General features: G+C 49.9%; 1 protein-coding gene across 7 annotated transcripts in view; it reads right to left on the minus strand.

Annotated features, from left to right (window-relative positions):
* The window catches only part of PLCE1 (phospholipase C epsilon 1), a 1,649,974-nt gene that overhangs the window by 360,222 nt on the left and 1,265,295 nt on the right, over positions 1–24,457 (minus strand). For all 7 annotated transcript variants that reach the window (XM_086922473.1, XM_086922472.1, XM_086922474.1 and 4 more), the window contains 3 exons: positions 15,386–15,502; positions 15,141–15,299; positions 1,552–1,681 (listed from right to left, as the gene is read on the minus strand). In XM_086922473.1, coding sequence (XP_086778599.1) covers positions 1,552–1,681; positions 15,141–15,299; positions 15,386–15,502 — 406 coding nt within the window. The remainder of the gene's footprint in view (positions 1–1,551; positions 1,682–15,140; positions 15,300–15,385; positions 15,503–24,457) is intronic.

Here is a 24,457-nt window from a genome sequence, read left to right on the forward strand (position 1 = left end):
TTAAGTGCACAAACACTGATCATGCCATTGTCACTGAATTACAGGTTGACTTCCACGGCTTAGGATAACTGGCTTCATAAATAAAGACCCAACCGACCAAAACAATTTGGTCGCAGAAGGTATGTGACAGCAGAAGCATTAACATGGGACAAGCTTTCGCAAGTCAAAATCCTAGTTTTTAATTAAAACCCCCTTGTTCCTTTTCCCCAACAGTTACAAATGGATTCAATCCACGCCCTGATGAGAATCCGATGATCCCTACATTGGCATTCGAAACGCGTTGGCATTTATCAACATTGATTCGCCCAAACCTCTGGGCTAGTCCCAATTTATTTTTGGTTCTATAACAAGTTTTTGTCCTGTAAACAACACAGTACTCATAATTAACAATTTTACAGGCAACGGGGCAAACATTGAATAAGACGTATCCCCGTAGTTTATTGTGAATTCAACACAAACTTTTGTAAAACTGTTGTTTGTTGCTTTGATATAATTTACTCACTGTGTATAATGTATTTGCACTTGTTGTCGATTTGTTCACGATAATCCACACAATTTTGGTTCATATGTTGTTTATTCTTGCTTTATCCCTTGCAAAAATCTCTTTTTGTGTGTTCAATGTCAAGTTGACTATGTATTTTTCTCTTGCCACAAAGTATAAATTTTTCATGAGTTTTGATAAATAACTGACATAAATCATTGTCCGAGTTGACTAACAGTGTGGTTTACTCTTTAATGACATTAAATGTTGTAAATATGTGCATAGAGGCATAGGTAAATTCTCTTTTTTCGCTATTAACGGGCCCTACCTACCCTCTTCCCTACTGGGCCAAACCCCTCCTTGTTCTTCATTCATTTCAATGTTGGCTTTAGGCTTAAGATGAACACTGAGGGGAACTAGCTGTTTAGCGCATTGTTTTATTAAAGCTCTCGTAGGCAAATTCCTGCGGTAGAATAAGTAATTAATGACACAATAACCACTTCCGTAGTGGCATACATACAACCCAGGAGAGGCTGGGTTAAAACGGTAAGAAATTCAGGATCATTGTTACCTACGCCTTGTCGTTTGATGGTCACTGGAAATGGTTGGGGATAGGAAACATTGCGTTGTCTGAAGTAGCGCTATTTTTGAATGGCTTACTAATTAATAAAGGAATTTTTTTCTTTTTTAAATGCTTCAACTGTTTCCTGGCAATGCTTTCCACTATATGCAACGGATTTTCCCAACATGAAATTATATTTCAGAGAGTAGATTCTGGGAAGCAACTGCAATCTAAAATTCTTAGCATCAAAAGAAAGCCATTTTAGAAGATGAACAGGTACACTTTAGGAGCTATGTAGCAAAGTGAAATTTTATGAATTTAAATTAATGTTAAATTATTCTTGCTTCCAAATTATACACAAACTGATAAATATGTCCCAATTCTGTATTACAACTAACTACTTCACTTCTTTAAAAGATACTTTACATAAAAAATGTTAAGGATATGCTTGCTGTAACCACAATATCTGATCTATCCATGGTAAATTGTCCAACTCATACACTCTTACCATCTGACAGTGATTCATAGTCATAATCATATTCATCCTCTTCCTCTTCCTCCTCTTCGTTATTTGCAGAAGTGGCGCTGGCACTACAACCATTAATGGCATGGACCTGCATATTTGCTAACTGGTGAGCCTGTGGTAAAATAATCATAATTTTATTTTAGATTGCCTATACAGGTCATTGTGATGTAAAGCAGAAACCATACAGTTATTATATTCAGTGACAGAAAGATTAAAGAAAGTAAGCAAAATGTTTTATATTCCTTTCTGTCATTGCTGAATGAGACACAGACTGCACACACACAAGTCCTATGTATCTACAGTAGTATACTCTAAATTGTTGTCTCAAAAAAATAAATTCATATTTACTTCTAATTTAAGTATTGTCTGAAGGCTTGATCTCTTCAGATGATTTGTTTCAGAGCCTCACTGCATCAAACTGAACATTAAAGCGCATTGCCAGACACTAGTATAACTACTAGCTTGTGATAAAAATGATACCTTTCCTTTTCTGCTGTGCTTTATATCATATTCTAATCGTCAAACCTACCCTGAAAGCAGACCATATGTAGTTACATGTTCAATACTTGGCCTAAGTTTACGAATTTCCATTAATACACTCATTTCAGAATAATTACCACCATACGAGAAAAATTCAACGTGCTGCAACTTTTCTGAAAATTATATTCCACCGTATCAGCGTTTCACAACAAAACACAGTAGAAAGTAGGTAGTAATCAAGTTAGGCTTATATTCTACTAATCTACAGCAATTGGGAGAAGGTCCCAACTTCTAGGACCTAGTTGTTAATATAGGCAGAGGAATCACAATAACAAGTGATTGTTGGTGAACTTTGAGAATGGTTGGACAATAAAAACAGGGTCAAATTTCATAATGTGCGCTAGTGAGTCCAACTTCCTGGGCAGACTGTGTAAAAGTGGTGGTTGTTATTTGCATGTGGCTATTCCCTAAAGACAAGTTTGAAAAACAAAATGGAACCACATTTTACATATTAAAGCACAGTTTTCCAATACGGTTGAACTAAAAGCCAGGGGAAGTTCTGAAGGGTTATTCATTAAATATGGCAATTCTTCATGGTGTACAAAAGAAGCCAGACATTGACTTGTGTAAAATTCAAAGGTTTTAAAATTGGGCGTAAAAACTTATGTCATAAATTATTATATTTTGGGCACAGCATTACAAAATGCAGCGTGTCTTTAATGAACAAGTTACTTAACTTCGGTAACAATATATCTGTAAGAAACATAGATTAGTTACAGATTCCTTACTTTAGAATTACTCCTAGGGGTCAGACTGGATCCGGAAAGTTTTTCGTAAGCAGTACGTACCCCTTCGAGTTGGAAGGTGGTGTCGGTCGACTCTGCGTCCGTTGGGGTCGCCGGGATGACGTTGCGGAAGCTAAAAAAGACGCTGCCCTTGTGCGTTGACGTCAGTTCTGTACACAACTTTCCACACGAGAAGGGCAGAGCCATGCAAGACACTGAACACTGGTGTACAAAACTTGGGCCCTAAAAGAAAATCCTTAACCCTAAAAGTCAGTTTGCAGAAGGGGGAGGATGGGTGGGGCGGTAAGGATTCCCCGGCCGCGCTGAGGTTTAACAGCTTGTGCTGGCTTGTGGCTCTGAAAAAAACGTCTTGGGGCACACCTTCCATGGTCATGAAAGGCAGACCATGCAGGGTGCGTGGTGGAGAGGCCTAAGGACTTGGCCGTAGCCCGAGAGTCCTTGAAGCGCTCTAGTGCACTGTCCGCCCTGTTGCCGAACAGGTGACGGTCATCAAAGGGCATGTCCATCAAGGTGTTCTGGACATCCCCAGAAAAGCCAGTCGTTCTCAACCAGGCGTGACGGCAAAGCACCACTGACGCTGAAATGGTCCTACCCAGTGAGTCCACAGTGTCCCGTCCACAGCGGATGACGTACATTGCTGCGTCTCTCCTCACAGCGACAGCATGGGAGAGTATGGCCCGGGCTTCCTCTGGACACTGAGGCAGCACTTGCGCCACCGTATCCCACACAGAGTGGGAATAACGGTCCAACAGGCATGCAGTGTTCACTGACCGCTGCCTGAAGCTGGAGGAAGAAAACAACTTTTTCTCAAGCTGATCCAGCTTTTTGGATTCCCTGTCCGGTGGTGCATTAGGGAATGCGCTTTCGGACGTTGAAGCTTGGACCACCAAGTTCTCGGGGGAGGAGTGTTAGGAGAGGAAAGTGTGGTCGCCCAGAGCTGGACGTTGGTGTCGGGCAACCACCCTATCCACAGGAGCCCCTGTGTTGGGCCTGGACCAGGTGCCCAAAAGGATGTCCTTGAGGGCTTCATTAAATGGCATCAGGGGCACCGAAGAGTTCGCTGCCTGCTGAAGCACTTCGGTCAGGAGGTTAGTCACGACTGCCACAGTAGGTAGCTCGAGTTTTAGGGCATCAGCCGCCCTAAGCAACACCGCTGCGTCGAGACGCTCCTTCCTCCATAGGCTTGGTAAGAGGAGACAACATGCCAATGTCTGGTGAGGTGTCCAGACCACTGGCATCCCCCAGTTCCTCTCTCCAGTCCTGGTCAGACTGCAACTGCTCAGTTGTAGGGTCACTGGACCCCTCCCAGTCTTCCTCACCCTCCTCTGGCTGCCAAACTGGCTGAAAATGGCCAGGGTGGAATACAGGCACAAAAGTACCCATTGGCGCCGGATGCAGCGTCGGTCGACGCCGGTCCGGCTTCGTATCCTCATCGGGGTGGAAGCCGGAGTCTACGCCGGCTGGTAGTCCAGCCGGCGTCAGTTGCATATGTGGTGCAGTGGAATCGGCGCCAGTGAAGGTATAATAAGGTCGACCGGCACTGATTCGGATCCAGGCCTAGATTCAAGGGGGCCCTGTGGTCCAGAGGGCGGAGCCGCTGGCGAAGCCCTAGGGCCATCAGCCGAGTCCGCTGGGCCCGAAGGTGCACCCGCAGAGTCGGGCTGCCCAAAGATGGCATGCATCGCTTGGTAGAACTGACAAAGCTGTGAAGGCCGGAGCCGACCCTGAAGGCTTCGCACGTGGAGCCTTGGGAGGGGCACCACCAGCACCCTTCGTCGCGTCGGCAATGGATGAGGGGAAGTCGAAGAGTAACGATGCTTCGTTGACTTTTTCTTGAGCTTCGACTTACTTGACCCAGAGTGCGAAGACTTAGACGAGGAGTCCTGATGGCTCCGCGATCGGTCCCTCGACCTCCCATGCAACTGGGACCTTGAACGACGCGAAGCCAACTGCCAGGCCTCGAGTAGCTTTCGGGACTGCTCCCACAAAGACTTTGGGGCCATGGTTCGGAAGTCGGAGCACGACTTGGGGTCAAGGTCGCGCTACAGACAATAGAGGCACACGCGGTGTGCATCCATTACCAACATCAGTCGGGTACAGGAACCGCAGGCCTTGAAACCAGCCCTCCCTCGTGCACCAGGAGTCAATGTTAGACTCAAAAACGAAGTCAACAAAAAAGTCAGTCAAAAGTGACTGGGGGTACCACTTTTTCCAGATCTGCGCTTGCTGGCGGGGAAAAAGAAAGAACTGACGTCAGCGTGCGAGGGCAGCGTCTATGCAGCTTCCGGGAAGTCATCCCGGTGACCACAACGCTAACGACCGACGCAGAGTCGACTGACGCCACCTTCCAACGCGCAGGGGTAATGCTGATGAAAAACTTTCTGGATCCAGTCTGAAACCTGGGGGTAATTCTAAGGTAAGGAATCTATAACTAACTGTTTCTTTCAAGATTGATGTGTTATCGCAGTTGCAAAGGGGCAGATCCGTGTTCATAAAACAACCATGACAATGACCGGGAAATACATTCAACCTGAAATAAGTCAGCCGGTGACGTTGATGACGTGTCATATTCCACATCAAGTAAAGTTCTATGCTGCTGACAGTTTAACTAGAATTGCATGTTGCATCGACTTTCATTAATGCAAAATCCTTACGTTCTGAAGACAACTTATCCCTAAAAGCAGTTTACACCTTTTTGCCCTCAAAGCGTGTTATACTAGAAGGATTAGCATACAGGTCGGGCCTCCCTAGGGACTGCATAATATGTGCCATGTAAATCCTGCAAAATTAATCTGCTGAAACAAAGTTCCTCTTTTACCAAAATTGAATGCAAGAGTTTTAGGAGGCAAAGACAGAGCTGGTCAATAATATACTCTAAGCCTAGTTCTTCGTGAACAATATCATGAGGTACACTTTGTGGAACACACAGAAGGCCCCTTAAGAATGTATTTTCGGCTACTTGAATTGGGGCAACCAGGCCATACCGCCATTTTCCACTGCTTAACTCACTATTGGGATACACGTAGCCCTGTAGATTTCCAGGATCGATTGTATACGAGTGCGTCCAAGCCTGCGGGGAAAATCACCTATACTTAATATCACTCTGTTAAAAGTCAAAACATTCTGGGTAATAAGTGAGTGTCAATTTAACCCTGAATCCAGTTGGACCCCCATGTATCTAAACTTGTCTACCTGGCTAATGTGTTGGCCATCCACTACGTATTTCATGGTTTACGTGCTCAGTGGGCCAAACTTCATGACGTGTGACTTTGAAAAATTTGTCGTCTGGTCAAGGCTACTCATGAAACTAATAAAAAGGTTAAGAAGTTTTTGTAAACCTTTAGCTGTGCGGGCAATTAAAACTGTATCATCTGCATAGAGCAGAGCAGGTATACATCGGTCTCCTACTTTAGGGACATCCACGCCTGAAACTATCAGGGCCTGCTCTATGTGATTGATGTAAAAAATGTATAAAAAAGGTTCTAAAATACAGCCTTGCTCAGTGCATTGCCTGTTAGGGCCAAACCTGACTAGCAGAAAGATCTTTGTGCAAATCACGTAAAAGTTTATTAGGACCTGGTCAACATCGTTCTGATCCTTCTGCGCCATCGTGGACCAAAGTTTGGAACGGTAACTCTATCAAAGGCAAAGCTAAGGTCAATGAAGGCCAGATGGATTTCCCCATTCTTGGCCTTGGTATATTTACAATTTAGCAAATATAGATTCAAGGTTTGCTCTATAGTGCCCCGGCGAAACCTATACTGTAGGTCGGAAAAAAGCCTCTCTCCTAAGCCCAATCTGAGAGGCGATTTAATAAAACCCGGCCAATGATTTTTTACCTCTGAGTCTATAAAGGAGATAGGCCTAAAACATGCAGGTTTTGACCTGGTGCCATTTTTATAAACAGGGACTGCTATTAACTGAGACCAGGTTAATGGGAGAGGACCAGAAGCTGCGGAGTTTAAGTGTAGTGTCAGCAAAGGGGCCCGTGGCTCTATACATATTTTAAAGATGTCCCCAGGCACCTCATCTGGCCCATGTGCTTTATTTGACAGTAACTGAAAGATAGCAGTTCTAACCTCAGATAGATGAAAGACTATGTGCTGGTCAATCCTAAAATACTTCAGTGCATCAGGCCCCTCATCTAGGCTATAGATGGTCTTAAAGTGATCAATCCAGACCTGGGCTGGAATAGTACTGGCCTGGTTAGAGAGGTGGTCATTGCAGAAGAAAGGCGAATTAAAAACGCTCCAAAAAGCAGAGCTGTCGTGCTGCTGATTAGCAGTTAATAGCTTTTCCGAAGACTCCTCTTTAAGTTGGGCTTTGCGTTCCTTACAGGCCAATCTAAAAGCGGCCCTGGCCATTTTCACCTTCTCTTGACAACTGGGCCTCTCATGCAGAAGGTTCCAAAGGTCTTTATGGGTTTTAGAACACCATTCATCAAACCATCTTTCTACATTTGTCACTGTGTATAATTATCTTTAACTACTAGTTTGATATTTTCATCATGTAATCACTTAATACCTATGATATATATAGTGCCAAGGAGGGTCTCCTTATGCTGCTAGACCTGGCTTTATTTTGTGGTAAGGGATAGTTACCAAGTGCGGGGAATTGCCCACCAGATGACAAGGGGCCACCAGCCACACACGCATATACATGCAAACGTACACACACAGAGTACATGCACAAGTCCATATTCACCCCTAAAGGCTTCACCCTCTTAAGGTAAGCACTAAGCTGCTCGGGGGGGCGTGGCCAAGCAGCATGGCCGACAGGACGTGAGCTCCACCAGCTCCGTCCCGAAGACCGCAGTAATACCTTCAATTATCCTGCCCGGACCCTTTCGACCCCGAGAAAGCGTGTCGGAGAGGCGGTGGAAGTCCCGCCGAGCTCCGGTGCCTGGCGAAACGGACCCGTGGTCGGCAATCCGCCGAGACCTGTGGCCTAGCTGATCCTGACGGCGGCGCCGGCGTGCTCTCTCACGCGGCGCCGCGGCTTTGGCCTACCCACCGGGCCGGGCGGCGGAGGACGCAAGTGGTGACCCCAGCCTCGGTGCGCCATCGGATGCCCGCCGGCCCCCTGCTTAGGATCCCCGTCCTGGGATCGGAAGACTGCGGCGCCGGAGGACTGAGGCTTTGCTGAGGTGCGGTGAGGAGGGGGAAAGGACGAAGGGGCCGTCCATCTTGCGCGGCCTCGCTGGGCTGGAGTGTGTAGGGCGCCCCCCCCCTCTCTGATCCATAGCGCCACGCGACCCGTCGGCGGAGCGCCTCCGTCTGGAAGTGGGGGCTGTGGATCCCATCTGCCCTGGCCCCCCCCTTGTGGCGCGAGGGTGCGTGTGGGGGCCCTGACCTGCTCTGTGTTTGCCGGGATTTTCCTGCGGTGACTCTGCCACTCCTGTGCCCCCTCCCGCTGAGCAGTATCCTGTGCCTCGCAGCAGATTGTATATCCGCCACTTCTGGGACGTCGGGGGAGTTCACGGAGGGGTGTTGCTGGGTCCGTGGAAGAACACCGGCCCTCCCCCGGCGCTCCGCCATTTTGGAGCTGGTCTTGGGCGGCCCCTTGGGGCTCGGTGGCAGCAGATAGAGACGTGCGTTCGTGCCCTGCTCTGCCCTGCTCTGTGGAGGAAGTGGGCCCGTGCCACTGCGCTCTGGTGGCACCCATTCTGTGATCTGCACTGCCCACTGTGGTTCTGATCCTGTGGACCCGTATACCGATTGCCCCGTTCCTTCGGCGCTGTGGTGGCACGTACTCCGCCCTGCTCGGGTGGCTTCAGTGGAGGCCCCATTGGGAGCACCGACCCTTGGCGCAGCGGCTATGACGGGCCGGACTGGCCGTGGCCCTAAGGCTACCCAACCCAACACAATCACGCAGTACACTACCCCTCGTCTGCCGCCGCAGAGGATCACGCGCCAAACGGGCGCAGGTGATGGGGACGGGGAGCTGCCGGAGCCGTCTAGAGCGGAACTTCTTCAGGCTATCCAGGGTTCACACACTGCCCTGGAACGCCAGATTGAGACGGTGTCCGTGGATGTGAACCTGTTGAGAACTGACCTTCGCAAGGTGGCGGATAAAGTCTCGGACGCAGAGGGCAACATCACTCAACTGCAGGGGGAGGTAGCGTCACTACAGAAGTCACTCTCTCAACTTGCCTCTACTACCCGAGCATTGGAGAGACGAGCCGAAGATGCAGAAGGTAGGGCGCGCCGAAGTAACATACGCGTCCTGGGGGTCCCGGAGCGGCTGGAGGCAGGAAACCCTGAACGATTCCTGGAGACTTGGATACGTGAGAGTCTCTGTCCGAGTGGATTGTCCAATGTCTTTATTGTGGAGCGGGCCCACAGGGCCCTGGTGCCCCCTCCGCGTCCTGGAGAAGCCCCTAGAGCCCTCATTGCAAAAATCCTCAATTATAAAGACCGTGACTGCATCCTCAAGGCGGCGAGAGAATTGGGGCCCCCACATGATTGAAAATAGTCGAATCTCAATTTACCCCGACTACACCCAGCAGGTGCAGGAGCAAAGGAAGTCCTACCTGGGGGTCAAACAGAAGTTGCGCGACATGCAGCTGCAGTATATGCTTTTATACCCAGCTAAGCTCAAGGTGCTCTCCCAGGGCCGGGCACACTTCTTTGAGACGCCAGCAGAGGTATGGGAGTGGCTTGAGATCCGAGGGGATGATCTACCCCCGGGTGAGAGAGGGGGATCGAGAGATATGTGGGGGACCAGGCCGCAGAGACGACGGCGTGGCAGGAGGAATCGGCGCTCTGGATCCCGTGGTCCTCCTGAGACTCGGCCTACGGTGGGTCCGGACGGAGCCATCATGATGGAAAAATCGCCTGGGGGGTCTGAGGAACGTTTGCACAGTGAGACTGCACCTGGTGACATCTTGGTGCCGGATACATTGCAGGAGACGCCGGTGAACGTGGACTCTGCGGCCCCAGTGGTCCCGGAGACTGCCTTGCAGACCCTAGACTTGGAATGATCCTTGCCCTGTCTAGACTGACGCTGCTGTGCTGTTGCTGTTATTGGGTGGGCCCCTATGGCCCGCCAGCCCTTTAGTCCTCTGCTCACGCAGCATGAATGTTGCGAGTAATTGTTTACTGCTCGATACCACGCACTTGGGCTCTGGATTGGGTGTGCACCGAATGCTGGCAGCTGTGTATATGGGCTGCTCCTCCCGCGTTGCTGACTTAGGGGGGGAGAGCTGTCCGGGTCCACTGATCGGATTCGTTGGGTCTTTTGGGGAGCTGGGAGGGAGGGTGGGTTGGGTTGTTCTGTTGTGTGTGAGTGTGAGTGGAGAGTGTTGAATGGGGTGGCTGTGCACGTCCTGGCACTGGCGGGGGAAGGGCGGGGTGGCGTTTTTGGTTGTTGCTATCCTTTTGCTCGTGGGTGGGGGGGTTAAGGGGGTTCCAGTCAGAATTTCGAATGTTGGGATTGTTGGGGGGTGGGATTTTGGATGTGGAACTGATGGCACTGGCATTTGGCGCATGTTGCCCCTACTTACCGGGGCGTCTGCTTTAGGTGATGCATTTTTGAAGTTCCCTGTGGCAAGGGTCTCCTGGCGGCGACTTAGGCTGTGTGTATGCTACTGCCCGGCTGGGCACGAATGGTGGTCATGGGGTTTAAATTCTTGACGTGGAATGTGCGTGGCCTGGGTACGTGCACTAAGAGACACAGGATCCTCACCTTCCTGAAACGACATGGGATTTCAGTTGCTTGTTTACAGGAAACCCACTTGGATGATGATGGTGCGCAGCGACTGGCCAAGAAGTGGAGAGGCCAGCTTTTTCACTCCTCCTACTCTACATACGCTAGGGGGGTCCTAATCTGGGTGGCCCCTGGGGTCCCATGCACTGTCCAGTATGTTGATGCGGATGTGGAAGGCAGGTACATATTGGCGAAACTCAGACTGGACGATAAGGTCCTCCTGGTCTTTAATACGTACGCACCGAACGTAGATGACCCGGCATTTTTCTCCCGGATGCAGGATCTAGTAGCCCCTAGCCTCGACGCGCCCCTCCTTTGGTGCGGGGACTTTAACTGTGTCCTACACCATGAACTGGATCGTAATCCGCCTCGGGCGGGAACTAAGCCCCGTATGACGGCGTGTTTGCGAGACGTGATGCATAATATCGGGGCGATTGATGTCTGGCGCGCGTGTCACCCCACACAGAAGCTTTACACCTGCTATTCCCCGACCCATGGCACCCACAGTAGGCTAGATAGGGTGTTGGCGGCCAATCTCCCCTCCTCCCTCACGTTGACGGTCACACACCAGGCCCGATACCTATCGGACCATGCTCCGGTCACGTGTGTGGCGCATTGGCCTGACCAGGGGGAACGTCCCCGCTCGTGGAGACTCCCGACTGATCTGCTCCAGGACCAGGTAGCCCGGGACCATGTGGCAACGTCCCTGTCCGATTATCTGGACCTTAACTGGGCGGGAAATGACCGGTCTTATTCCACTAAATGGGAGGCATTGAAAGCGGTTGTCCGCGGTGCGTGCATGGGTCTGACATACGGGGTCAGGAAACAACTGCTTTCAGACTTGCAAACTGCGGAGGCTGAGCTCCTGCGAGTCCAGGCCCGCCCTGATCCGGACTCATCGGATCAACGCGTAGAGGGCCTAGCCCTTGGGTCGATCCACGATATACTCACGCGGCTCGATAGGTTTACGCTGGGCCAATATAGACAGAGACTGCATCGAGAGGGGGATAAATCTGGCCGTTTGTTGGCCTGGATACTTCGCCGGGAGTTTACAGCTGAGCGTATAGTGGCCCTGCGGGCGCCCGGTGGCGAGATGGTCCATTCAGGGGCTGCTGTACTCACAGTTCTACGGGATCACCTGCGGACTGTGTATGAGGCTGATCGGACTATATCTGAAGAGGCTTACCACCTATACCTCGAAAACCTCGACTTGCCGACCCTCCCTGAGGTGGCGGCGAAAGACCTGGATGTCAAACTGGCGTTAGGTGAGATTTCTGCGGCGATAGCCGCCCTCCCACGAGCCAAAACCCCTGGCGGGGATGGATTCCCTGCAGAGTTTTATCATACATTCGGGCACACCCTGGCCCCCCTTCTTTTACAGGTTTACAATGAAGCCTTACGCACGGGTCACCTCCCGCCCACCTTGAATCAGGGTGAAGTCTGTATGATCCTGAAACCGGGTGGTGACAGCACGGACCCGGCTTCGTATCCTCCTATCACTTTGATTAACTCGGACGCGAAAATTTTGACCAAGCTGTTGGCCAATCGCCTTGCCCCACACGTAGCCCAGCTCGTCCACCCGGACCAATGTGGCTTTGTCCCTGGTCGTAATACTGCGATGAACCTGCGCCGCTTGAACCACATTTTGCACGAGGTCCGGGGGAGGGCCACTCCCCATGTGCTGGTCTCTGTTGACCTGGCTAAAGCCTTCGATACAGTGCATTGGGGTTACCTGATGCATGTACTCGTCAAGATGGGATTTGGTCCCAGCTTTCGGGAATGGATACGGGTCCTTTATAGATCGCCTCGAGCCAGAGTGCGACTGGGTTCAGCCCGCTCTGATGAGTGGACGTTAGGGAGGGGCACCCGACAAGGTTGCCCATTGTCCCCCCTTTTATTTGCTCTCGCGATTGAGCCCCTGGCCATTTCCGCCCGCAAGGAGTTGCATGAATGGGGTATTGTGGTGGGGGACACCACTAATGTCATCTCCCTTTACGCCGACGATGCGCTTTTCTACCTGACCTCTCCGGTGGAGGCCCTCCCCGCTCTGCTGCGCCTCTTGGACCGCTTTGGTGCGGCCTCAGGCCTGCGCATGAATGTTAAAAAATCCCTGGTGTTCCCATTGACCCCTGAGGATCCCGCCCCGACGGCGGATTCTTACTGTGCGGGCCTCCGGTGTGAATCTCTGGCGTTCCGGTACCTGGGTATTCAGGTGGCCGCTTCTGATGAGGCTCTCTTAACTCATAATATAGACAAGATTCTTGTTGCCCTCCGCAAGTCCGTTGTATTCTGGAATACGCTTCCTCTCTCCCTTATGGGCCGTCTAGCTGTTGCCAAGATGGTGATGCTCCCTAGAGTCCTCTACGTATTGCAGAATACCCTATGCCCGTTGCCCTCCCGGGTGTTCCGTACACTGAATTCGCTCCTTACGTCTCTTCTCTGGGCGGGTGGTCGCAGCAGGGTTGCGTTGCGCACGGTGACGCAATGTTGGGATGCGGGAGGCCTTGAGGCCCCAAGGTTTGATTTATACTATTATGCTGCACAACTTCTCCCGGCGGCCAGATGGTTTGCTGACACCGAGAACTGGGAGTTGGCATTATTGGCGGGAGTGGCCTCGGAAAGGGTGCTACAGGAGGCTCTGATGCAGGGCCGGGGCGCTAATGAAGCACTGCCCTATGTCGTCAGGCATACGGCTCATATCTGGCAGCAGTTCGTTGAGCGAGTGTTGCGGCGGGCGCCATTCCATAGGGAGCTCCCCCTTTGGATCCTGGCCCCACTGCTTACGATGGAGGCGAGTATGTCTTTCCGGGAGTGGCGCCTGGGCGGTTGCGAAACTCTTGCGGATCTTTACCCGGACGACTCGTTTGTGTCCTTTGAGAGAGCAGCGGACTCCTTTGGACTGCGTGAGGGCCAGTACCTGCATTATGGATGTCTCCGGGATGTGGCCAGGACGACATGGCCCCAATTCCCAGAGGCGCCCGAACTCACTAACACCCTAGACGTCATCTTGTCCTGTGGTAGGGGCAGGAGACTAATCTCCCTTCTTTACTCAGCCATGCGCAGGGACTCGACTCCCCCATTGATGCCTGCTTGGAGGGCTTGGGAAGCGGACCTGGGGATAGCATTAGACCCGGCCCAGAGGAAGCGAATAGGGCTGTTGACTCGTAAAGTGTCCTGCAATGCGCGGTTCAAATTGATACATTTTAATTTTCTCCATCGCACATATGTGACACCTGCCTCCCTCCACCGCATCTCTTCAGATAGAAGCCATAATTGCCCGAGGTGTAGTGCAGCACGGGCGGGATTCCTTCACCTAGCCTGGGAGTGCCCCTTGGTGCATGACTTTTGGGTGGCGGTGGTGGCACATATTGCCCGGATTACACACCTTACCATCACACTGGAACCGCTTCACTGTCTACTTGCCCTGGTACCCAAGCCCAGGAAGAGGGGACTGTCCTACAAATTGCTCCAACTCCTATTGGTTCTGGCGAGGAGGCGGGTAGCCATTACCTGGATGGGACGGGGGGCACCTGAAGTCACTAGTTGGTTGCGGGACGCTAGGGAATGGGCCTTAGCGGAGGAGACACATATGCAGAGCACACGCAGGGATGGCAAACTCCAGGATGACTTACTCGCTTGGAGGACCATGTGTATCGAGGGGATGGAGGAGGATGACTCTGACGCAACTAGTGCGGAGCTGTTTTCCCCCGCTTCCTCGGACTCTGATGATGGTGGGGAGGGGTCCGGGGTGGACTGTCATGAGGTAGTGTAGCTGCTCCATGGGCCATGCCGACATTCCTTGTTGTGTACACTTATCTGTCATTGTGATTACCATCGACCACATTCTACTATGAGGATCGCTTTGCAGTGGGCCCTTGCCTACATCTCCTTATGAGATTACACCAATGCCACAATTGCCATTCAAGGGGGGGGGGGGGTTTATTATTGTTATGCTGTTGTTTGTGTTGGTGCAGCTTCATAAAAAGTAAATTGGCGACGATATTGAGATTGTTCACGGGATTCTGGGAGCACAAGAACGTATTCCTGGCATAGTCTTGCAGGTTCAACGAGATGCCGCCCTGCCTCCGGGATGTGGGCCACTTCTGGCTGGGTACCTCCTTTTTTATTTCTCTGTATTTTTGGTTCTGGCCTATCTGATTTGTACGTGTCAACTGACCTGTAAATTGTATAATTGGTGCTGCTTTATTCTCCTCGCCTACAAAAATAAAGTTTATAAAAAAAAAAAAAAGCACTAAGCTGCTCCAGTCTGATCAGTGCCCCCTCCGACGATAAATGTAGAGACTTTCTCTAGAAGGGATATATCTTTTGCAACAACTCTTTTGCTAATTGGTAACAGGAAATGCTTTAAGCTATAGCTATTGAATGTATGGGGACGTGCAGGATGATAATTTATGATAAAGTCAAAAATACGGATCACATCTGGCTGTGTCTCTATATCATTAGTGAGATCAAAAACATTATAAAAACTAAAACAAATCTGTTACTATTCAACACACAGCGTAGTCAATTGGTCAAAACCTGCAGAGACTAGTGCATAAGGGTCAGAACAGAGTATACCTTTTGTTTTAATATATCCACTGGTGTTTGATGAGCCTTAAGCTTTTTGTTTTTGAGAAGTATTTTTCCTTTTAGCTGCCATGGTGATGGAAGCATTGGATCATCAGAAAAGTCGCTTTCAAATAGGAATTTAGTAACCAGCTTATCTCCAAATACATTCTGAAAAAGACAACAAAAACAGAACACTCAAAAGTGTACATTCTAAAGAAATACACAAAAAATGTACTTGCAAATAAAAGCCTTACCTTGAAAATGTCTGCCATTTTACGCTGCTGAGGCAAAGAACAGTGGTTCTCTATAGATATGATGATTGGCATGTCTGAATTAATAAAAGCATTTCGATCAATGGCTTCAACAACCTCCTGGAAAAAGAAAAGGCACCCATTTGTAAATACATTCTCAGTGAAGATATTTCAAGCGTTTTCTCAACATTAATAAAGTCTATGCAAAGTGAACATGAGTTATTGAGTAATGGTTACCAGTTATCCACCCAGTGTGAATTGCTTCGCCAGAAATAACCCTGAGACCTCTGTGCAGAGCTAGCAATCTACGAACGAGTTTGCAGGTGTTCCTGCCGTACACCACCCTTACACCAACTCATTATTGACAGATATGGAACTTATTTCTACCGTTTAGGCAGGAAAACCAACTGCGAGATTCAAAAGAATGGTAGGGAGCATATAACTCAAAGAAGATAACTATGGTACTAAACATTCAGAAGAAGATACAATCAATACCTGATGAGCGTGATAGAGAATGAGCAGAGGAGGCTAATAGTTCTCAGCAATATTTTCGTTACATTTTTAGCATGGTTCCTTCGGAGATTTGAGGGATTCCCCCAGATGCAAGTGATAAATACTTCCCACATGCAATGGAAAAGCAGGAGTGACTTTACGGCAGTTGAAAGATACAGGATTTGATGAAAAACTAGCTCTAGTATTCCCAGAATTCACATTGCATCTCTCAAGGCAACTTCCATGCAGTGCTGAGACTTGCCATAAGCGCATGAAGATATGACCATATTATACCCTTCAATTACTTCAATTGGCTGCCTTTCGAAGCCAGATGCCATTACAAACCGGCCTGTTTTACATACAAGGCCATTCATACAAATGCCATGCTACCTCAACCAAAAATCTCAGGCAGACCACGTGTTCTGAGAAGCACAGACTCCTTTGCTGGTGAAAACTCCAGCCTTAAAGAAAGAAAAGACAATACAACAGGCCTTTGCAGGGAATGCGCATAGGATTTGTAAATCCATCCCCCAAGCAATTAGACCACTTCCAAACTTTTAAACAGTCAAGAAACTCAGAAACATAATATTACATTGACCTTTATGCCCAGAGTAGGTTTCCTAAATCTATGCAGTTAGCATCATAGCTTTCAATGATGTATTACTCACCGAAGGGTGAATATTATTTTCTCATCACTTATATTTAAATTCCTAACACTACCACCTTGCTGTCATCTGTGAGGAGGCGAGTGTGATAGAAAACTAGACTTTGAATAAGCAGTTTTTAATGTGTGTGTCACAATAATGAGGAGTGAGAAGCTAAGGTACAAAGATGCCCTCAGCCTCCCAAGTGGTATGAACTACAACAAATATTAGAGGGTCATCCTATCTTCTCTAAACCCTGAATCCTAAAGGTGCTAGATTGTGAGATCTAGAAATCTCTTGGATTTTTTACCCACAGGTACCAACCATGGCACGCTTCATCACTGGACCTTCACCCACTACAACTAATGTGAGTGGGGGGGCTCAAGTGGAGCACTTTCTAAACCAGGATTATGCTATTTAATATTGCCTGCAGACTCCTCTCTTTGTGTCTTTATTCTAAGTACCGTTGGAAAGGCTAAAACTCTAAACAGAAATAAAATTAATGATGTCACTGGGTATAATGACTCAAACATCAAGGTTGGATCGACATTTTAGCCCCATTAAACATCCTTCAGGGTCAACAGGCTTTCTTCAGGGACCATTGCGAGTCTAATCCCTACATAACTGTGGTATGTTTTCCTACTTATCAACTACTTTAATGGTAGGACACTATCACACACAAAGATAAATGCACTCTAGTACAATGTTCCTGTATTTGTGCTGTTAATCAGCAGCTTTTGGCTCCTTAAGGGCTCTGGAGAGGATGGTTCATGTAGTCATACATTCATCAAGGGTACTTGTCCTACCTTACACCTTGCTGGGGTCCTCCAATCCTTGATACATTTAGAATACAGAGGTTAGTGAATATAGGATAACCCTCTACTATTTGTTGTTGTTTTAGTTTTTAATGTGTTCCTAGGTCGTTTTAGAGTCTGAATCCTTTTTACCATTGTCTATTTAGTTGGCCCGGGGTAAGTGTGACTGGATCGATGCGAGGCAGAAGTTTAGATCTTTCACCTGTGTTAAGAACTTGCCAGTTGCCACCTTGGTTGCTAGAAGCTGGCCTGGAACCTTCTGCTCCGAGCATGCATGGATACTGGTATCAGTACTTAGCTGGCTCCACTGTGCGTCTGTCCCTTAATTTAAGAGAGAATCTTTTTCTCACTGTTTAGGTGTTGACTAGACAGCACATGCCCTGTCTCGAAGAGACAAGTGTTCAATCTGTGGGCTTCAACACACCCACAGGCTTCCCATTTGCTCGCTCCATCCTTTGTCTAATAATCTTTGTCACCATTTGTCCCTGGCATGCATGGTCATGCCTCTTCTTCTGTTTAGCCAACCCAAGCACCCGAGCATAGACCAAGTACTTGTGAATATACACGGATCCTGTTTCCATGACCATATTAGGACCTACTTTTTTCTTTCTTTTTCAGCACTCTGCACAGTGCGCGTGCTTTTGCCAGCTCTGTCTCCTCTCCCCCACCCTCATGCTCCGGCCACAGATCACCCCCTCGCAGTCACTGCTTTTCCCTTCGGTGCTGCTTTCCGTTCCCCCCACCTCCTCTCTGCTTTCTCTCCTCGCACCTCCCAGTGCTTGCCCCATCCACAAATCAACCCCGACCCAGTCACTGCTTTAAACCCCATTGTAGTCTGTTTCATTCTAACGAGTAGTGATCTTCTGCCTTTTAATGTCCTGTTAGTGTACAGCTGATGTGCTGATTAGAACATGTGTGCAAGGCTGGTATTATTCGGCACACATGTAGTCTCGGTTTATTTTCCGAGCGTTTGTGTGTGTGTTTACACCATATGTGGTCATTCGGCAATGGTGTTTATAGCTAGGAAGTCAGACCTCAAGTGAATCAGGTATGCGTTATCACAGGACTTGTCAGAGCTTCTAAAGGAATATGTACAGCCATCCCGCAGTCTTTCTACCCGCAGGGAATCACAACGCGGTAGGTACGACGACTGCGTTGTGATTCCGCATACCATTACTCCGCAAGTCGGAACAACGACTTGCGGAGGAGGGCTCTGGATGTTGGAATAGTATAATTTACTATTCCAACTCCAGTCTGTGCGGACACTAGGGAAGGTGTTGTATTTTAAATCCAACACCTCCCCATCCCTCCACAAGCCGTAGTTCCGACTTGCGGAGTAATGGTATGCGGAATCACACGCAGTCATTGTAACAACTGCGTTGTGATTCCCTGCGGGGAGAAAGTTTTGGGGTAAACGTTGTTTACCCTTCTAAAGTACCCATGCCTCCTGCTGTAATTGCATAGCCATGTTTCTGTTGTGCGAAATGATATAAGTCTTCGTATCTCACCTTGTTGCTTCTCATTTCATATGGTGGGACTCAATTTCTTCAAAATTAAAAAAGAGCCAGGCTGAGTCTTGATGTCATCAAGATCTGCATGCCCCTCGGTGTCCATGGCAAAAGTATTCCTTTCAATGTGGTTGCAGATGTAATTAATTTCCTCATGTTCACTACTGTAAACAAGCATAACACTGATTCTTTCTGTATTTTTGTGTGCAGTTTTATATAGCTCTAACACCACCCAAAGTTGTTGGAGCATCTTACATTAGCCACAGTCACTTTACACAAGGACACATTCACTTTGGTAGGCATGGCAAGTGATTTTCCCAAAATAAAGGATGTTAAGCTAAAGCAGAAACTCGAACCTGGCTTACCAGCTCCATAGTCAGCAGCACTGCATTCTCTCCTGAAAGGATGCCACATCATCTCCCTAGCCTCAGTACCACATTTTGTGATTAGCCTCAGTACCACATTTTGTGATTAAGGATAAATCACAATCTCCCCGTTTCTAAACATGACAAGCATTGGCAAAAAACCAGTAGGTTTCGCCTGTGCAAAATCTATTGTTTTTAGGTCCTCCGTGGCAGCGCATGCGCTGCCTCGAAGAGACATGCTGTTTTCTATCTGTGGGCTTACAGGCCGCCCATCTCCTACCATTAGTAAATTTCAGCATCACTCATTTTCCTTGATGCAACTTTTTGAGTTTAACCCTCCCACAGCGCATGGATCAGATACATGTCTCCCAGATTTTGTTTTCAAGCAATCCATAGGAGTAGTTGTGTTTTCAGGTCGTCTCCCTTGTACACATACACACAAAGCACTAAAATGCACGCACCTGCACATAAACTAAAACATTTATTAAAAAGTAGATAAAACACACAAATAGCGCTTGTTCATTTTCTTTTTGCACGATCCGATGGTATTGGAGTGCTCACTCCGTTATCAGTTTTGCCATAGCGCGAACACAAGCCAATGGTATTAGAGAACTACAAGTGCTCACCAGTTACATTCCACAACACACTCATTTTCATAATTAAGGTTTTTTTTACCCCTTCATTGTTGCTTCCTCCCGCCCTCTCCCGTTGTTGCCTGCCCAACTCGCCATCCCCGCCTGAATTCGTGCTTAACCTGTCCGCCCACTACATCCCTCATCGCTGCTGCTTTTATTTTTTATTTTTTTGCACAACCAAATGGTATTGGAGCACTTGTTCAGTCCTCTATTTTGCCACAGTGTCTACACCAGCCGATGGTATTGAAACGTTTTAAGTGCTCACCAGTTACATTGCACAATGGCACATTCATTGCTGTACACAGGGGAAAGTGTAAGTGATTTGACCAGAATCACAACCTTTTCAGCCGACCCAGAGATTCAAACCTAGTTCCCCAGTCCACGTCTGCAGCTCTGGCCATTACACTGCATCCTCGTTTCACTCCAAAGCTCCTCAACTGTTTCTCACTATCACTTCCACATCTGTTCAGCAAGACCCTGTCAACTCTAAGCAAGCGTTAGCAAAGCCAATAGATCTCACCAACGTAATCCACATTTACAACAAATCTTTTTTTCCGCGGACTTTGACCATGCATACCATTACTCCGAGAGGTCTTTGACCCCGCATACCATCACTCCGCATCTTTTCACAATGCGTGTGCATTTACCACGCATGCCTTTACAACAAATTAAGTTGTAAAGGCATGTATGCACAAGTTACTACTTGTGTAACGATATATCTGTAAGAGACATTAGTTAGTGATAGATTCCTTACCTTAGAATATCCCCAGGCGTCAGACTGGATCCGGAAAGTTTTGCGTAGCAGTACCCTTGCGCGTCGGTAGGTGTCGTCTGCGGCTCCGAGTCCGTCGTTGGCGTCGTGGGCACCGTGATGACGTCGTCGGAGTACTTAGACGCCGCCTGCGCGTGCTGACGTCAGTTCTTAGCCACAGCTTTTCCGCGCCAGAAGCGCAGAGCCATGACAAAAACCGACACTGGTGCCAAGAACCTAGGGCCCTGAAAGGGGATGACCTTAACCCTAGATATTGGTTCGCAGAACGGGGAGGATGGGTGGGTCGGTAAGGAATCTATCACTAACTAATGTCTCTTACAGATATATCGTTACACAAGTAGTAACTTGTGCATCTGAAAGAGACACGTTACTGATAGATTCCTTACCTTAGAATAGATACCCAAGCAGTGGTGGTGGGTCTGCGAACCAATATTCACACCAGAAAGTCCTGGAGAACGGAGCGGCCAAAGTAGCCGTCTCTCCGGACTTGACTGTCCAGGCAGTAGTGCCTAGCAAACATGTGCAACGAGGCCCACATAGCTGCCTGCCAAATGTCCTGCAAGGGCACACCTCGGCCCAAGGCAGTTGTAGTGGCCGTGGCTCGAGTGGAATGAGCCCGCAGCCCAACAGGTGGTTCCTTCTTAGCCAAGGAGTAATACGCCTGAATGCACATGATAATCCATCGAGAGATGGTCCTCTTGTGCACCGCCTTCCCTTTCTTAGCACCCGCGTACCCAATAAAGAGTTGATCATCCACCCGGAACTGGCGTGTGCGATCCAGATAGAACGAGAGCGCACGTTTTGGGTCCAGGCGGTGGAGCCTCTCCTCCTCTCTCGAGGGGTGCGGAGGCGGAAAGAAGGTGGGCAATGTGATGAACTGCCCAATGTGGAAGGCGGTGACCACCTTTGGCAAGAAGGAGGGCCTAGTCCTCAAAACAACCTTGTCCGGATGGACTGACAGGAAAGGAGGCTTACAAGAGAGGGCCTGGAGCTCACTCACTCTCCTGGCAGAGGTGATGGCTACCAGGAAGGCAGTCTTCAAAGAAAGAAGGCGAAGTGGACAGTTATGAAGTGGCTTAAAGGGAGCGCACATCAGAAAGGTTAGAACCAGGTTCAAGTCCCACTGAGGCATCACGAACGGAACAGGAGGAAAGGTATGAGTGATGCCTTTCAGGAATCTGTTAACAATAGGGGATTTGAACAAAGAAGGTTGGTCAGGCAGCCTCAGAAAGGCTGAAAGAGCCGAAAGATAGCCCTTGATAGTGCCCAGAGCAGAGCCCTGCTGGGCAAGAGAAAGAAGGAAGAGAAGAACCTCAGAGAGAGGGGCATTGAGGGGATCCACAGCCTTTGCTGTGCACCATGCCACAAATCTGTTCCACCTGCAGGCGTATACCGTCTTTGTGGAGGGACGCCTGGCTGCCAGAATGATGTTGCAAACTTCAGGAGGCAAGTCAAATGGCCTCAATTGTCGCTGCTCAATCTCCAAGCATGGAGGTGGAGACTGGACAGGCTCGGGTGGAGGACCGTCCCCTGCTGCTGCGACAGAAGGTCCTCCTGAAGAGGCAGACGAATCGGGGGATCGACTGACATGCTGAGTAGCTCGGGATACCAGTACCTTCGTGCCCAGTCCAGAGCCACAAGGATGACTTGAGCCCGGTCGCGCTTGATCTTCTTCAGCACTCTGGGCAGAAGAGGTATAGGCGGAAAGGCGTACAACAGACCGCAGCTCCACTCGCGACGAAAAGCGTCTCCGAGCGAGCGCCGCCTTGGAAATTCCAACGCGCAGAACTGATGACATTGCGCGTTCTCTTCGGTGGCGAATAGATCTAACCAAGGCTCTCCCCATCGCAGAAAGAGCCCTTGCGCCACGTCCGAGTTCAGACGCCATTCGTGATCCATCGAGCACCGACGGCTGAGTTTGTCCGCCCTGGCGTTCAGAGAACCGGCCAGGTGTTGAACCACCAGAGTCACGCCCTGATGTTCCAGCCATTGCCAGATACGCAGAGCCTCCTGGCAAAGGGTCCATGACCCCACTCCGCCCTGTTTGTTGCAGTACCACATGGCGGTAGTGTTGTCGGTGAACACCTGCACTGCACTCCCTCGGACAGACGGGAGGAATGCCTTCAGTGCCAGACGAATCGCCCGCAGCTCCAACAGGTTGATATGGAGCCGGGACTCTGCCGGAGACCAGAGTCCTCTGATCTCCGCCTCTCCCAAGTGGCCTCCCCAGCCCTGGAGGGACGCGTCCGTCACAACAACGTGCTCCGGTTGGGGAAGGGAGAGTGATCTGCCGTTGACCCAATCGCAGTCCGTGAGCCACCACTGCAACTGTCTCGCAGTGCCCTCCGAGATCAGGACATGGTCGGACAGGTTGCCCCGGTGCTGGGCCCACTGAAACTTCAGGTCCCACTGCAGAGCCCGCATCCACCACCCTGCGTGATGCACCAGAAGGATGCAGGAGGCCATCAGCCCCAGAAGCCGCAGCGTCAACCTGACCGAAACCCGGGATAACGGCCGGAAGACCGGAATCAGGGCCTGTATATCCCGGACCCGCTGTTCGGGCGGGTAAACCCGAAACTGCGCCGAGTCGAGAACCGCTCCGATGAAAAGGAGCTTCTGAGAGGGGCACAGGTGTGACTTCGGCGCATTGATGGAAAATCCCAGCTGGTGCAGGAGATCCGCCGTAGTCTGGAGGTGGCTGACGACTGTCTGGGGCGAGCCCGCCTTCAACAAGCAGTCGTCGAGGTAGGGGAAGACTGATACCCCTAACCTGCGCAGGTGAGCTGCGACCACCGCCATCACCTTCGTGAACACCCGTGGGGCGCTTGTAAGGCCGAAGGGGAGCACAGTAAACTGAAAGTGCTCGAGGCCTACCGTGAACCGCAGGTAACGCCGGTGGGCCGGCAGGACGGGGATGTGGAAGTATGCGTCCTGCAAGTCCAACGCTACCATCCAGTCTCCTGGGTCTGTGGCAGCCAAGACCTGAGCCAGTGTCAGCATTTTGAACTTCTCCTTCCGGAGGAAGCCGTTGACGTTCCTCAGATCCAAGATAGGGTGTAGGCCCCCTTTGCCCTTCTTGGGTACCAGGAAGTAGTGGGAGTAGCAACCACGACCTACTTCTGGCCCAGGAACGCGCTCGATGGCCCCCTTGGCCAAGAGGGCCGAAACTTCCTCCTGCAGGAGCCGCAAATGATCCCCCGATACGCGGTGGTGTTGCGGTGGCATGGCTTGAGGGGTCGTCTCGAAGGGGAGGGAATAGCCCCTTCGGACGATCTGCAGCACCCACCTGTCCGAGAGGCCCAAGGACTTGGCCGTAGCCCTGGAGTCCTTAAAGAGCTCAAGCGCGTGGTCTGCCTTGTCGCCAAAAAGGCGACGGCCATCAAACGGCATGTCCATGAGTGTATTCTGGACGTCTGCCGAGAAGTTGGCGGATCTCAGCCAGGCGTGGCGTCGTATCGCCACCGTCGTAGCCATCGCTCTGCCCAGCGAGTCAGTAGTATCCAGTCCGCACCTGATGGAATACTTCGCTGCGTCCCGGCCCTCCACTAGGGCTTGGACGAGTTTGGCCCGTACCTCCAACGGGCACTCTGGCAGCACTTCCGCCACCGTTTCCCACAGAGAGTGAGTGTAACGGCCCATGAGGCATGCGGTGTTGGAGGACCGCAGTCCCAGGCTAAGGGACGAGAACACTTTCTTGCCGTAGGCCTCGTACCTCTTGGATTCCCGATCGGGGGGAGCCGTCGGGAATGCGGTCTGTATGTATGTATCTATGTATAGGCATTTATATAGCGCACTACTTACCCGGAGGGTCCCAAGGCGCTTCGACCGCTGCGAAACCCTTCCT

The sequence above is a fragment of the Lissotriton vulgaris genome, chromosome 5 (genome assembly GCF_964263255.1).
Source record: "Lissotriton vulgaris chromosome 5, aLisVul1.2, whole genome shotgun sequence".
Lineage (NCBI taxonomy): Eukaryota > Metazoa > Chordata > Amphibia > Caudata > Salamandridae > Lissotriton > Lissotriton vulgaris.